Source organism: Pleurodeles waltl, chromosome 7 (assembly GCF_031143425.1).
Source record: "Pleurodeles waltl isolate 20211129_DDA chromosome 7, aPleWal1.hap1.20221129, whole genome shotgun sequence".
NCBI lineage: Eukaryota > Metazoa > Chordata > Amphibia > Caudata > Salamandridae > Pleurodeles > Pleurodeles waltl.
In genome coordinates this window covers 579,623,513-579,639,756 of record NC_090446.1, presented here as the reverse complement: position 1 = coordinate 579,639,756, position 16,244 = coordinate 579,623,513, and the positions used below count along the sequence as shown (strand labels likewise).

At 45.1% G+C, this 16,244-nt stretch overlaps 1 protein-coding gene across 2 annotated transcripts in view; it reads left to right on the top strand.

Annotated features, from left to right (window-relative positions):
• Positions 1-16,244, top strand: part of FBRS (fibrosin) — a 319,454-nt gene that overhangs the window by 123,667 nt on the left and 179,543 nt on the right. Inside the window, exons 7-10 of one of the 2 annotated variants that reach the window (XM_069244392.1) lie at positions 12,495-12,873; positions 13,223-13,452; positions 13,701-13,897; positions 14,370-14,414. In XM_069244392.1, the coding sequence (XP_069100493.1) occupies positions 12,495-12,873; positions 13,223-13,452; positions 13,701-13,897; positions 14,370-14,414 (851 nt within the window). Of the gene's footprint in view, positions 1-12,494; positions 12,874-13,222; positions 13,453-13,700; positions 13,919-14,369; positions 14,415-16,244 lie in introns of both variants that reach the window. The other variant, XM_069244391.1, reaches the window with a different exon arrangement.

Sequence of the window (16,244 nt, the reverse complement as noted above, 5' to 3'; positions counted from 1 at the left end):
AAACGTCCCACCGAAAACACACAATATGTCAAAACAACATATAGATCTTCTAGGACTAGAAGTTCAAGCATTGCTACAAAAGGACGCAATAGAATTAGTTCCAATTCAACAGAAAAACACAGGAGTTTACTCACTGTACTTTCTAATACCCAAAAAGGACAAAACTCTGAGACCAACACTAGATCTCAGAACACTAAATACCTACATCAAATCAGACCACTTTCACATGGCCACGTTACAAGACGTAATCTCACTGCTCAAACAGCAAGACTACATGACAACATTATATCTAAAAGATGCGTATTTCCATATACCAATACATCCTTCACACAGGAAATACCTAAGGTTCGTATTCCAAGGAATACATTACCAATTCAAAGTGTTGCCATTCGGAATAACAACTCCGCCAAGAGTTTTTACAAAATGCCTGGCAGTAGTAGCTGCACATATCAGAAGGCAGCTAATACATGTGTTCCCGTACTTAGACGACTGGTTAATCAAAACCAACACGCTAAGACAATGTTCACAGCACACAAACTACGTCATGCAGACCCTTCACAGGCTAGGTTTCTCGATCAACTACGCGAAGTCACACCTTTTGCCGTGTCAAACACAGCAATACTTAGGAGCGACAATCAACACAGCAAAAGGGATTGCCACTCCAAGTCCACAAAGGGTTCAAACATTTCACAAGGTAATACAGGCCATGGATCCAACACAAAAGATACAAGTCAAAATGGTAATGAAACTCCTAGGCATGATGTCTTCATGCATAGCCAATGTCCCAAACGCAAGATTGCACATGCGGCCCTTACAACAGTGCCTAGCATCACAATGGTCACAAGCACAGGGTCAACTTCTAGATCTGGTGTTGATAGACCGCCAAACATACATCTCGCTTCTATGGTGGAACAGTACAAATTTAAACAGAGGGCGGCCTTTCCAAGACCCAGTGCCACAATACGTCATAACGACGGATGCTTCCATGACAGGGTGGGAGCACACCTCAATCAACACAGCATCCAAGGACAATGGGACATACATCAGAGGCAGTTTCACATAAATCACTTAGAACTGTTGGCAGTATTTCTAGCGCTGAAAGCATTTCAACCCATAATAACCCAAAAATACATTCTTGTCAAAACAGACAACATGACAACAATGTATTATCTAAACAAACAAGGAGGGACACACTCGACACAGTTGTGCCTCCTAACACAAAAAATATGGCATTGGGCGATTCACAACCACATTCGCCTAATAGCACAATTTATTCCACGGATTCAGAACCAGTTGGCAGACAATCTCTCTCGATCACCAACAAACCCACGAATTGGAAATTCACCCCCAAATACTAAACAATTACTTTCAAATTTGGGGAACACCTCAAATAGATCTATTTGCAACAAAAGGAAACTCAAAATGCCAAAACTTCGCATCCTGGTACCCACAAGATCAATCCCAAGGCAATGCTCTCTGGATGAACTGGTCAGGGATATTTGCGTACGCTTTTCCCCCCTCTCCCTCTCCTTCCATATCTAGTAAACAGGTTGAGTCAAAACAAACTCAAACTCATACTAATAGCACCAACATGGGCAAGGCAACCTTGGTACACAACACTACTAGACCTTTCAGTAGTACCTCATGTCAAACTACCCAACAGACCAGATCTGTTAACACAACACAAACAACAGATCCGACATCCCAATCCAGCATCGTTGAATCTAGCAATTTGGCTCCTGAAATCCTAGAATTCGGGCACTTAGACCTCACACAGTAATGTATGGAGGTCATAAAACAAGCTAGAAAACCTACCACTAGACACTGCTATGCAAATAAATGGAAAAGATTTGTTTATTATTGCCATAATAATCAAATTCAACCTTTACACGCATCTGTAAAAGAAATAGTAGGATACTTACTACATTTGCAAAAATCTAACCTAGCTTTCTCTTCCATTAAAATACATCTTACGGCAATTTCTGCTTACCTACAAATTACGCACTCAATTTAATTGTTTAGGATACCAGTCATAAAGGCGTTTATGGAAGGCCTAAAGAGAATTATACCACCAAGAACACCACCAGTTCCTTCATGGAACCTCAACATTGTCCTAACACGACTCATGGGTCCACCTTTTGAGCCCATGCACTCTTGTGAAATGCAATACTTAACGTGGAAAGTTGCATTTTTAATTGCCATCACATCTCTAAGAAGAGTGAGTGAGATTCAAGCATTTACCATTCAAGAACCATTTATTCAAATACACAAAAATAGAGTTGTTCTACGGACCAATCCTAAATTTTTACCAAAAGTAATCTCACCGTTCCGCCTAAATCAAACGGTAGAATTACCAGTGTTCTTCCCACAACCAGATTCGGTAGCCGAAAGAGCACTACATACATTAGACATCAAAAGAGCACTAATGTACTACATTGACAGAACAAAACTAATTCGAAAGACAAAACAATTATTTGTCGCCTTTCAAAAACCTCATACAGGAAATCCAATTTCAAAACAAGGCATTGCTAGATGGATAGTTAAGTGCATTCAAACCTGCTATCTTAAAGCTAAAAGAGAACTGCCTATTACACCAGAGGAACACTCAACCAGAAAGAAAGGTGCTACTATGGCCTTTCTAGGAAATATTCCAATGAACGAAATATGTAAGGCAGCAACATGGTCTACGCCTCATACATTTACCAAGCACTACTGTGTAGATGTGCTAACTGCACAACAAGCAACAGTAGGTCAAGCTGTATTAAGAACATTATTTCAAACTACTTCAACTCCTACAGGCTGAACCACCGCTTTTGGGGAGATAACTGCTTACTAGTCTATGCACAGCATGTGTATCTGCAGCTACACATGCCATGAAACGGAAAATGTCACTTACCCAGTGTCCATCTGTTCGTGGCATTAGTCGCTGCAGATTCACATGCGCCCACCCGCCTCCCCGGGAGCCTGTAGCCGTTTAGAAGTAGATCTTAAACATTTGTACATTTGTAAATATATTACTTAAAACTTTATTATGTACATACGCATTCACTCCATTGCATGGGCACTATTACTAGCATACACAACTCCTACCTCACCCTCTGCGGGCAAAAAATCTAAGATGGAGTCGACGCCCATGCGCAATGGACTCGAAATGGGAGGAGTCCCTCGGTCTCGTGACTCGAAAAGACTTCTTCGAAGAAAAACAACTTGTAACACTCCGAGCCCAACACCAGATGGCGGACTGTGCACAGCATGTGAATCTGCAGCGACTAATGCCACGAACAGATATACACTGGGTAAGTGACATTTTCCATCCCGATCATTCCCAAACATCAGAAATTCCTACGATTTGTAATAGCCTCCCAACACTATCAGTTCAAGGTGCTTCCGTTCGGCCTAAAATCTGCCCCAGGCACATTCTCCAAATGTGTAGCGGCGCATTTAAGGAAGCAGAAAATCTTCATTTATCTGTACCTAGACGACTGGCTACTGAAAGCCTCCTCTCCGGAACAGGCGAAAAACCATCTGGACATTGTGCTCAGGGTTTTCCGATCTCTAGGTCTACAAATCAACTTCCTAAAGTCCACCCTCATCCCAAAACAAACCCTCCACTACCTGGGAGCAATACTGAATACAGAGCTCGAAAGAGTGTATCCTTCAGAGGAGCGACTGTTATCAATAAAGAAGTGTCAAGACCTTCTGGGTTCCCCCGCGCCTACGGCCCGTCAGGTGACATCTCTGTTGGGCTCCATGGCCTCTTGCATTTTCATTGTCCCGAACGCCAGATTGCATATGAGGCCTCTCCAAGAGGCTCTGGAGGAAAACTGGAATCAACACACAGGCCACTGGGAGGACAGAATGCTTCTTCTGGTAGGAGCGCGACAATCATTACAATGGTGGATGCACAGACATCACCTGTCAGTGGGAGTTCCTTTTCATCAGCCAATCCCGTCTGACACTCTGGTAACGGATGCGTCGCTTCAGGGCTGGGGAGCTCATCTGGGTTCCCTTCAAGCTCGGGCCTGTGGTCCAACAAAGAAAAGGTGTACCATATCAACCTGCTGGAGCTCAGAGCGGTTCATCTGGCTCTCAAGTCATTGGCTCCATCGATTCAGGGAAAATCTCTCATCGTGCAAATGGACAACATGACGACAGTGTATCTGAACAGGCAAGGAGGGACGAGATCCCTTCCCCTGTCTCGGGAATCTCAGGCCAATTGGCATTGGCATATAGCGAGGGGAATGTCTGACAGCAATTCACCTCCCGGGATGGCAAAACGTGGAGGCGGTCTTCCTAAGCAGAACCCTCGATGACGCCCACGATTGGGTTCCTCCCGACAATGTCGTCGAAGACCTCTTCGTGCAATGGGGTCGGCCTCAGTTAGATCTCTTCGCAGACTAGGTAAACAAGAAATGCCCAGACTTCGCGTCCAGGTTCTACCGTACGGGGTCTCGAGGGAATGCCCTGTTGATCGACTGGTCAGGGATATTTCTCTACGCCTTTCCACCGATTCCCCTCATACCAGCTGTGATAAACTCTACAGATCCAGCACCAGAATGATTCTCATAGCTCCGCAAAGGCCTCGTCAGTTCTGGTACACAGATGATCTCAAACTATCAGAACAACCGCACAAGAGGCTGCTGTGCAGACCCGATCTCCTTTGCAGGCTGGGAGGCAGGATACTTCACTCCAACCTTCCCTCTCTGAGCTTGACGGCATGGCTCCTGAATTCCTGCAGTATGGGCATCTGGGCCTCTCGCAGGAATGCATGAACATCTTAAAGGAGTCCAGATGGCCTTCCACGAGGCGCTCTTATGCGTTCAAGTGGAAGAGATTCTACATATGGTGTCGTCAGCGGTGTCAGAATCCTATTCTGGCTCAGGAGGAGGTCTATATTGTCTATATTGTCTTACCTGCTCCATCTGGTGAAATCGAGTCTGCAAGTGTCATCTATTAAGGTACATTTATCTGCCATTACAGCCTATCGTAAGTCACCTTCTCAGGAATCCTTCTTTACAAGACCAGTAGTCAAGGATTTCTTAGAAGGTCTGAGGAAGGTTTTTCCACCCATTCGAAAACCCTCACCTCCATGGGAACTAAACATAGCATTATCTAGACTCATGGGCCCTCCTTTCGAACCTATCCACAAAGCTACTTTACAACATCTTACGTGGAAGACCGCTTTTCTCGTAGCCATTACTTCGGTGAGGAGGGTCAGTGAAATTCAGGCTTTGTCCTCCAAGGAACCGTACACGGTTTTCCATGAAAATAGAGTGGTTCTACAAACTCATCCATCATTCTTACCGAAGGTGGTGTCTGATTTTCACATTAATCAGACTATTTCACTACCAACTTTTTTCCCCCAATCCGGATTCTCCGGCGGAGAAAGCTTTCCACTCTCTGGATTTGAAGAGTATTAAAATTTTACTTGGATAAGACAAAATTGATTAGACGATCTCACCACCTATTTGTAAGTTACGGTCATATGAGAACAGGCGATGCAGCCTCTAAACGAGCCATATCTAGATGGATAGTTTCATGTATTGTTACTGCATATCAGTTGGCTAACAAAGTTATTGTCTAGGCCTAAGGCTCATTCGACAAGAGGAAAAGCGGCTACTGCTGCCCTCCTTTATAATGTTCCAATCTCTGAAATTTGTAAGGCTGCTACATGGAAGTCTGTACATACATTTACTAGGCATTACTGTTTGGACTCCGATGCCAGAGCAGACGCTCAAGTTGGGCAAGCGTCTCTGAGAAATTTGTTTACATAGTGTATATCTCTTCCTGCACTTTTATTAGACAGTCCGCAGAGATGAGGCATGGGCTTGCTAATCTATTCAATGTTTATGACTATTGATGAGGATCCCCTGGAAGAGAAGGATAAGTTACTTACCTGTAAAACCTAGTTCTCTTCCAGGGGTATCCTCATCAGTCATAAACAACCCACCCTCCTCCCCGGACGCAAGTCTCCTAGAAGTGCAGGACAGACTATCTCTCTAATCTGTTGTCACCGTAAAAAAGTACTGACCCAACTGTGAATCAACTGTCACCTCTCCATCACCCCTGAGGCATGATGGGATACTGGAGGTGCTCAGGGTCTTAAAGGCACAGTGCCAAAATTTGTGATTCTGCTGTGTTAACCAGCATGCAGCCTGTTGGCTAATAATGCTCCCATTGTTTTCAATGTCGTTTTTTCTCCTTTTTTCACTGGTGTTGCTACTGCTTCTTTCCCTCTGCCCAGCTATGGGGCTGTGGAAAGTCTTTTCTTGTAAATTTGAAAGGGAGTGTTTAAAAAAAAAAAAAAAAAAAATCCATAGAAATAAAGCATTTTAGCCTGTTTATCATTATAGTCTGCATTGCTGTTGTGCACATGTGTATATATGGGTTTGGTATGAAAATTGTCTACTAAAAATGCTATATATTTTGTGTGTATATTTTGATACTTATACATATGTGTATTTTATGTATGCTCTGGGGTCCCCGCACGAGGGCGGAAATATTCAGTGTTTATGACTTCGATGAGGATACCCCTGGAAGAGAACTAGGATTTACAGGTAAGTAACTTATCCATACTTTTTAATCGACCAAAAAGACTGGTCTTCACTGTCAATACTTGATCTACGGCCATTAAATCACTAAATCACTTTCATATGGTCACCCTCAGACTTGATCTCACTTCTCCAACAAGGTGAGTTCCTCTCAGCACTAGACTTATAGGAAGCCTATTTTCACTTTCCCATACACCGACCACATCACAAATACTTCAGATTTGTGATAGCAGGAAACCATTGACAGTTCAGACTTTCCATTTTTAGGCTTTACTGCACCTTAAATATTCACAAGGTATCTAGTCATGGTAGCAGCACATTTGTGCAATCAAACATTAGTCTTTTCATATCTAGACAACTAGCTCACCAAAGCCAGCAGTTCCCATATGTCTCCTTCACACCCAAACTACCATAGATTTGCAACATAAACTGGGCTTCACCAGTTTCTGGAAATCCCCCCTTCAGCCTCTGCAGTCATCCCTGTCTAGGGGCTATTCTAAACACACAGCTGGGATTAGCCTATCCCAGTGCCGCACAAACACAGAATTTTCATTCACAAATATCCCGTTTCCTAGCCATGTCCTGTTTCCAGTTCATAGTTGGAGCGGTCATGAGACTTCTGGGTATGGTGGCTTTGTGCACCACCACAGTACTGAATGCATGACTACACATGCGTCCACTACAGGAATGTCTGACACAACAATGCTCTCAATCACTAGGTCAGTCGAAGGATCTGGTTTTGGTAGACAGCTGCTCTTATCGCTCTTTGCAGTGGTGGAACAAAAACAACCTGTTTAAGGAGCAGCTTTTTCTCAGTCCTGTTCCTCAAACTATACTATCACAGACTGGGGTGCTCACCTTCAGCATCTTACAGTCCAAGGTCTCTGGGATATCAAACACTGGTGTGTCCACATCAACTACCTAGAGTTTCTAGATGTTCTCCTAGCTTTGAATGCGTTCACTCAGCACATGGTTGGCAAGGCTGCCTTGATCCGAACGGACATGACAACCATGTACTATTGGCATTCTCTAAATTTCTCGCCTATAGCAGACATGTGGCAATGGGCTCTCCGTCACAAAACTCCCAATCCCCCTTGCCCCAACACACACACTTTTTGCCTGGTTCCGGTGTAATTTAGACAAAGTACAGTGTCTCTCCTAACCAGATCCACAGTGCCATAACTTTCCCCAGAACTGCAGTTGTTTCTCCTCAATTGACAAAACCTTTAGCATCCACAATTAGTCCGTAGTAAATGGTACCCCTGGTACATATGGCCGGGATTACCAAAGAAGGTACCTAAGTGCTGCAGCACAAATTGTGCCACTCTAAGGGACCCCTCACCAAGCACATGACCTGCCATTGCAGGCTGGCTATTGGTGCAGACAAAAGTGAAAACACAATGTGGCTTGCAGGCCTGACACCCCTAAGGCAGGGTGCATTATATCACATATGAGTGCATAGCTGCACGAGCAGATATGCCCCTGCTATATCTTAATAGCTTATCAGACATAGTAAGTGGCCAGGGAAGCGATTTTAAATGCATGTGCTAGCCACTGGTCAATGCGTTTCACAACTACATGATGGGTTCTCTGAATATAGTATCAAACATCTCAGATTAATAGACCCTTACTGATTCTAGTGTTGGATTTATTAATAACTGCACCCATGGGGCACCTTGGAGGTGCCCCCGGAAAACCTACCAGCTACTAGTGTATTGTCTGACTGACCCCGACTAGTTCAGCCACCCTAGAAAAGTTTTTGGCCCTCTAAAGTGAGAGCCAGTGCTCTTGAGGGCCAGAGATAAAAACCTGCATTTGGTTGGGTTTTAGCCCCTCATCCTGGGCAGGGAGCTTCAAAGGGCTAGCCCTCTTTGTAATGAAACCCAGGTCTCTCCAGATGATGGTGACTGACCCCTTTATCCTGAACCCAGTTTTGGCAGCATAACTGGTAGGAAAATTCGTCAGATTAGGTGTGCATACTTCATATCAGTCTCACCCCTAAAGTGGATGAGCTGAAGTGGACACCAATTTTTAAATTTACTTGTTTGGAAGGAATTAGGTCACTATGGTTAGGGTTAAGCCCAGCGCAAGTGGTCATAGAAAGTGTGTAGTCACCCTGAAGGTAGTCTGCCCATTAACTACCACCTGGCACTCCCTATAACGCCCCTTAATTGAGTATTTGGGTGGCACATCTGAACCCTTGAACTCAGATCCTGACGATCTAAGAAGCAAAGGACAAAAGAGTTGCACCTGCAGAAGAGGAAAAGAAGCGGCAGCTGACTTGGAACTAGCTCCACCAGCCTGTCTGCTGACCTCAGCGGACTCTATCTAAAAAGATGACTTGTCTTGCAGCTGAGCTTCAAGAAACCCAAGAGGACTGCCTCCTTTCTTAAACGACTTAGACTTCCATGAGCTGCGGCTCTGCTCTGCAACAAAGTTTCAAGAAAGGACTCTGCAGCCCCTGGAACAGTAAGGATCCAACACATGAAGTGTCCTTTCCAGTGACGTCCTAGACCTGAGGTGATGCCAACCAGCTCCTCCAGAGGGTCCCAGGGTTCTGCCACCTCGGATCCATGGTTGGCAGGGACCTCTGGGAGCATCTGAGTGGCCAGGTCAGGCAGGTGACGTCGGAGCCACCTCCTGATACGTGCTCACCTGGCTAGGTGACCAATCCCAGTACCAGGGCTATTTAGAATCTCTCTTCTGGGTGGATCTTCAGATCTGGCTTGCAAAATTACAGCAGGACTCCTCTGCAACCTTACTTCCACTTCTAGCCCCTGGAACCTTGACTGCACCCTCCAGGAACCGACAGTCTGCATCCACGAGGAAGACTCTTCTTGCAACATTGTTTTCCACAGCTCCTTCCAGCTTCTGCAACATTTCCCCGGCTGTGCATCCTCGGAGGGCGGCAAGTCTGTCTGCATGAGAAGGAATCTCCCTTTGAGTGAAGGAGTCACTCCCCTGCATCCGCAGGCACCTGCTACGACGACGACCGGCTGTGTTGTAGCTCCTCTCATCCTGAGCTGTGTGGTTCCTTCATCATGGGCAGTGATCCTAAGTATCAATCAGGCATGGCAATTCCAGTGAAGACATTCCGTGAACTTCATAGCTCTTAATTCAGAATTACCACGCCATACGTTTTACATGTGTAGAATGTGATTCTGTTTAGTGTCTCAGCTTAACAGAGTGCAAAGACAGATTGCAATGAGAACGGTCGTCCCATAATCACAAGCTTCTATCTAGTAAGCAGGATTGTTAGATCAACACGGTCTGCATGAAACAGCTCCTTTGTGGCATAATGAAGATAATGGCATAGCTCGATTTTAACAAGTAAGAAAAATATGAATTTCAGTAACCAGAGCCTGCTAAACTATCCCCAGCCCTTATACACCCATTCATCCCGCCCCCCCCCCCCCCTTCCCCCTTCCCCGGCTGCCCCTGCCCACTCAGCGCCACCTTCCGGATCCCCCTCTTCCCCCCCCCCCCAATACATAGAGGCTTACCACAGTTCAAATTGACTACACTGGAGGAGTATCTTTAATAGAATTAGGAGCCGTTTCCGGTGCCTCACAATTAACGCTTTTTGAATGTCACTCCCCTAGGTGCTCAAATTATCATCTGGTGTATCCTGTAAAGATTCAAGTTCAGTAAGCATGGTGTCCCAGTTAGTAGATGAAGGATACTTGAGTCAACCTAACACATCCTCCCTCCGCAGTGCCTCTCCCTCAGCTCGCACCCAAACCAGAAAAGACCGCAGCTAAGCTCTCGAAGCAGAGGTTCAGATGCCTTCCATCTCCTAGTGAGGACACGTTTTGCTATTAGCAAACCCAGGTCTATGAAACATGTAGTCTCTTTGTGTCTCTTAGATCTGGGGAATAAACCCAGCAGGCAGGCATCCCATCCATCTAAAGCTGCCGTGCAGGTTGAAAGGGAAGTAATCACATATTACCAGTAGGCCCCCCAGTGAGGGACAAGACAACATCATGTGTAGGAAGTTTGCTGCAATCAACGCGTATCTAGGACAGGACGCATACGTGCGGTGAAAGTTCCTATTTATCCTCTCAGGAGTAAGAAATGCCCTGTGGAATATATAGAACTGGATCAAGCGGAAGTGTGCATTCTGTGGGACATGCATGGGGCCAGTCTGCACCAACTCCCACTCCCTGTCCGTGAAGGGTCTAGTGAGGTTGTCTTCCCAGCGGGCGCACAGCTCAGCATATGAAGGCGTGGTATGAATTTGTAATGCACTGGTCAGCCAATGAACCAGGTGTGTGCCCTGACTCAGACCCTGCCTATATTGAACCAGTAGGTGGGTTGGGAGTTCGCTCGAAATATCACCCCAGTGAAGGGCCAATAACGTTTTCAAGGAATTGTATAGCACAAATTGACCCGCTGGTATCCCAGTCTCTTCCACCAGGGTGTCGGAGGGAATCAGTGTGCCCTCTCTATACAGATCCCCTAGTGAGTGTATACCAGCTGCATGTCTCTAGTTCTGCTGTCGATGTAAAAGTGGTATTCCTAGGGGTACCCAGTAAAGGCATTGCTGGTGCATAGGGAGTTATCATGTGCGCAATCTTTAAGCTTCTGTGATAACAGTGGTGTGCCACCCCTAAAAGAAGAGTGTGTTAACCTGGATTCGTGTGTTTGGGTGGAATAAAGGAGATAGGCCAGCCAGTGTCTATTGAGGCCGCGTCGTGGCTATGTTCGACAAATTATAACCCAGAAGCCAATAGGTCACCCATAGTAATTGTGCGGCCAAATAATAGTTTTCTAGATTAGGCACAGCCAGGCCTCCCCTGTCCAGGGGTGCATATAATTTCGCCAATGCCACCCTGCAGCGACCATCTCCCCAGATGAACTCTTATCCTAGATTCCAAGTCCCGGAAAAACTTTACCAATAGAGCAGTGCCACTCTCCTGCTGTATCAGCCACGCCAACAGTTGTCCCGACTGATCCGCTGCAGAAGGTGTGCGAGCCGATTGAGCAGCACAATTAAGACCTCACAGGAGCTCCAACAGAGATTCTCGTTCTCAGTGGCAATCCGCCAGGGCATGGCGTTTCACCGGATCACGCAATGCATCACCAGTAAATCCTCCTCTACCTTTGTCAGGTCCATCTCAGTTGTCCTGCGCATGTTCCACCACACTCCCATACAATGGCCCTTTAGCGTTACCTTAAACGCATCCCATTCCAGGTTTCTTGAGGAGGCCGTTTGGGCATTTTTTATCAAAATATGACTTGATAGCCCGGCCGAGCAATTCACGAAAGGGCGGATCCTTCAATGCCTCAGACCACATTTGCCAGGTAGGGATAGCTGGGATCTGAGCCCCCTCCGCCAACTGCACATATCGTGGATTATGGTCAGAGTGTGTGCGACCTAGGTAATCCATATGGGATATGGTGGACACTAAGTTTTCAGTGCAAATAATCCTGTCTAAGCATACATAGTGTTCATGTGGGGCTGAATAATAGGAATAGACGTGGCCTCGGTCATGGCGACGTGTAAAGTCTGAGCTCAACGCTAGATGGCAGGAGTGTGCATTGCATGTGAATCTGCAGCACTACATACTATGAATAGATGCTCACCATGTAAGAAACATACTCCTTCTGTTTCTTGGAAGACTGAGATTACATGCACACAGTAAGCATGTACACAAAACCTAGTTGTTTTCATTGCTTTGGCTGTTGAAAATTGTTTTCAGGAGAAGTTTTTCCAAGGAGACAGTAAAGTGTAGGATGTTAACTTGAGTTATTGAATTTGTTTCAAAGTGGCAAGCAGGTATTGCATGCAAATTACTTTTGAGATTCTTTGGTTTCTAGCATGTGTAACTGCGACAAATGGATTTTTGAGTGCTGCACCTGTCATTTGTGTAGGTTGGTTGTACTGAGGGAACACTATGTTGACCATTTATTTTTTTATTTTTTATGTTGCTCTTTTTTCAGATTTTACTTCTTTTAATGGTGGTTGTGAAGCTAAACTCTCTGTGCTCCCCAAAATTTCTGGACTGGAGCGGAGCAGAGAGAAGAATCAAGAGCCAGAAAAAGACCTTCTGCTAGTGCCTTTACCTCCAAAGGAATCTTCGTCTCAGGCAGCCGCACTAGGCCCCCTTCCAGCTCCAGTATGCACCTCATCCAGGCCTCCCACTCCAGCTCGCACCCAGTGCCAGACTCCTCAACTGCAGACTGCAGCACGAACAACACCCCAGCCAAAAGTGCACACCCCTCAGAACCTGCCTCAACCTCAGATGCACATGAAGGTGACACCATACAACTCTCAGCCTCTGAATACATACACTGGTGGTCTGGACCTCACCACACTCGGGTAAGATTCTATCATTTTACACACAACAGTTGTCTATTTCCCCATTGTGGTCAGATAAGCGGAAATCTGTCACATGTCATCTGCGTTTAAAAGATTTATGATAGCCACCCTCCATGGAGCATAGATTGTTCTCCTGTGTGTGATGATCATCCACTGTGGAACACCTGCTGGTATTGTTCTAGAATGTGCACAAGCATTTTTTCACATCAACATGTATTGTTAAATTTAGTTTTTTTTTTTTTTTTTTCCAAGTTCCATTTTGCTGCCCTGTACTCTTTTTCATCGCTTGTTTTTTTTTTTTTTTTTTGCATTGTCTTTACTGATGGAAACGTTTTGCTTTCTGTTTTAGTTCAACCCGGAACAGCCATCCTTCAAAGCCTATTGCTGCCAACTCGCAGATAACCCACCGTCCCTCCACACCTTCCCTCCCACTTCCTCTTAGTAATCATTCCACATCTCACAGCTATTCCTCGGCTGTCAGAGCTGTGTCTCAGCATCATCACCCTGCTATGTTTACACAGTCGCCTGGGCTTCCGCCACCTCCTCCGCTATTGCAAGTTTCTGGACATCCTACAGCTGGTAAGTTTAGATGGTTAGACTATTTTATTGTAATAGAATAATTCCTGTGTTTGGGTTAGCTGAATATATTTAAAGCTGAGCTCCATACACAGTAGTGGTTGAATTCATATCTTGCCATTAGGCTGTTGCAATTTATTTTGGTTACTAGTTCGTATGGGCTTACAGCCTGTCTTGAAATTTATTTTGTCTGCATGCGTGGGATGTGTAAAACTCATTTTAGGTGACAATGCTACAATTTTTGCTTTCAGAACATGAACTGATTCGTCAAGATCTGAGCTCTGGTTTCCTGACCTCACAGGGCGGGGCAGAGATGAATACGGCAGTCAGGCCAATGGCATTCCAGTTCCACCAGCATAATCACCAGCACCAGCATACTCATCAACATACCCACCAGCACTTCACACCTTACCCGCCTTCTATCGTCCAGGCACCGGCACCTCCCATGGTGCGTACCGCTCGTCAAAATGTGAGGATAAGTAGAACGCGCCCAAGCATCGCCTCTGAGCTGGTCGTACCTTTCTGCCAAGGGAAACCCCGTGCTCTGGGCAGGTACCATGTCTATAGAGAGGGTGAGGGGATTTAGCTGCTAATTGAACATAAACCCTAGTAAATGGCCACCATCCATACAATGTTTAAAGGAACTATTGAGGTGTATGGCCCTCTTGTAAGTTCTCTGCCACCTAAAGGCCTATAGCTCTTGTTGATTTTTTTTTTTCTTTCTTTTTTTTTAGTGATTCTTCTCCACTTATTTACTGTTTTAATGCAGTTAATCCTGTACTTATTCCTTGCCACTTTTTTCTTTTTACTGTCAATCTTACTACCTTTTCTCACTGTCTGCTTCCCCTCTTTACTTTGTTTAATGCTACTCTAATTAGTCTGTTACTTGATTACTGTCTTTTGTTTTTTATATTTTCCAGTTTGATAAATACCCTGGACAAAAAGATGGTTTATATAGACAGAATGTGAGTATAATAACATACGCTTCATATAATCAGTTATTCTCCTTTCCCTCTGTTGCCCTCTTTGCCAGTTATATCTAATTTTGAAAGTTGGATTCAAACGATTTTGATCATAGGACTGTATGGGAATTTCTTCAATGGCCATAAATCTTTGAGTAACCCTCAAACTCCTCCTACGTGTGCAGTCTCTAGCAGGTACTTTTGTTCTCGGTCACAATATTACTTTAAGAAAATATCTTATAAGCTATTAAATACCCCCCAACCACCCACATCCACAAAAAACAAACTGTAACCTATATGGCTTACATAAGTTTGATGCCAGCTGCGTGCACGCTTCTTGAAGCTCTGCTGTTCCAGAATGCTTAGCAGAATTAGTTACAGTTTGCTTTTTATGGTGGATATGTCCAACCCTGAGGTCTTAAATCTTTTTTGCTCTCAGCATTGCGTTGTCTCCCCTGTCCACTCCACCAGGCCTTCACTCCTAGGTCTCATGTCCAAATCAGACCCTTTGTGTTTAAAAATAAATAAAAATAAGGGGTGGGGGAGAGGTCCCAGATAGTGCTGCCTGATCCCTGCACAGCAAGGGAGACCTGGGCCCTCTTGCCTGCTCCCCACCATTTCTAACAAACTAAGTGGGTGAATTGACATGGCAGCACTGAAGAGAGGTGGGTGCTAGAGAAGGACATGTGAGAGGAGATGGAGTGCACACTGGCATCAAAGGGTGGATGGGAATAGCTGGAGCAAGGACACAAATAAATAAGGGTGAGTGGGAGGGGCGGTGTCAAGCCCAAGGATATAATGGAGGGTGGAGAGAGGCTGGGACAAACACACAGATAAGGCTGGGAGAGGGCCGGAATTAGCACATAGTCTATAGAGGGTGAACGGAAGGGGCAAAGGAAGGAGCTGAGGCAACACTTGGACAGTGGAGGGTGGGGAATGTGAGAGGAACATGGTGTGAAAAGACAAGACTGATACAGCTGAAAAACACAACACACTTCCATAGAGAGCTTTAATGAAGAGTAGCACACGAAAAAGCAAGGGCACAGTAATGTGCCCCATGTGCCAGGTGGTGGACAAACATTTGAAGAGGAAGCAAAGTCCACAGAAGCTGATGAATAAGAAGCAAGCAAATAAGAGAGTGACAGTGACACCAACCAGTGGAAGGCAATGGGTGGCCTTTAAGCCCATTGTAAGGTAGAAAAGATAGCCTATGCGTCGTGTTAGTTGAGACCTACAAATTAGCTCCCACTTAACCCCCCCCCCCGGGTCCTGTAGGCCATCTTTTCCCTGGTCCAGTACATTGATGTCCCATGGGTCCTGGACTATTAGGCCTCTACATCTGAATGCAACTCTGTTGACCACCTTCCTGCCACATCCTCCACTCAACTGAAAGGACATCTGTATGTAAACAGGGGTCTGAGTGGGATCTATGAGGACCTTGAGGTGCCTCTGGCCTACTGTGAAGGGTGGGATCGGCTCTGTGCTGTGAAACGGAGAGATAAAGGATCAGACCTTCACTCAAGGGGTGCCTGCTACCAGAAAAATGTAAATGCGTGCAATTGGTTAATCACCAAATGTAAAGGCAGCTTAGGAGCCTCTATAGATTAAGTCACTTGAAGCTTTGTGGTGACAAAGATTTATTCTTTTTGAGAAGTAATACAAAGGGTTTATCAGCTGAGTTCTGCAATGCATCGTTTTAATGGACGCTTCTAAAAATGTTTACACTATGTACAACCAATTGGTATTACTAAAGTGTATACTTTAAAAAATGTTTTCTTCAAAACACTAAGTTGTTTGGGACAGCCATCTTCTATTGTGTGTGTTAGTTTTAAA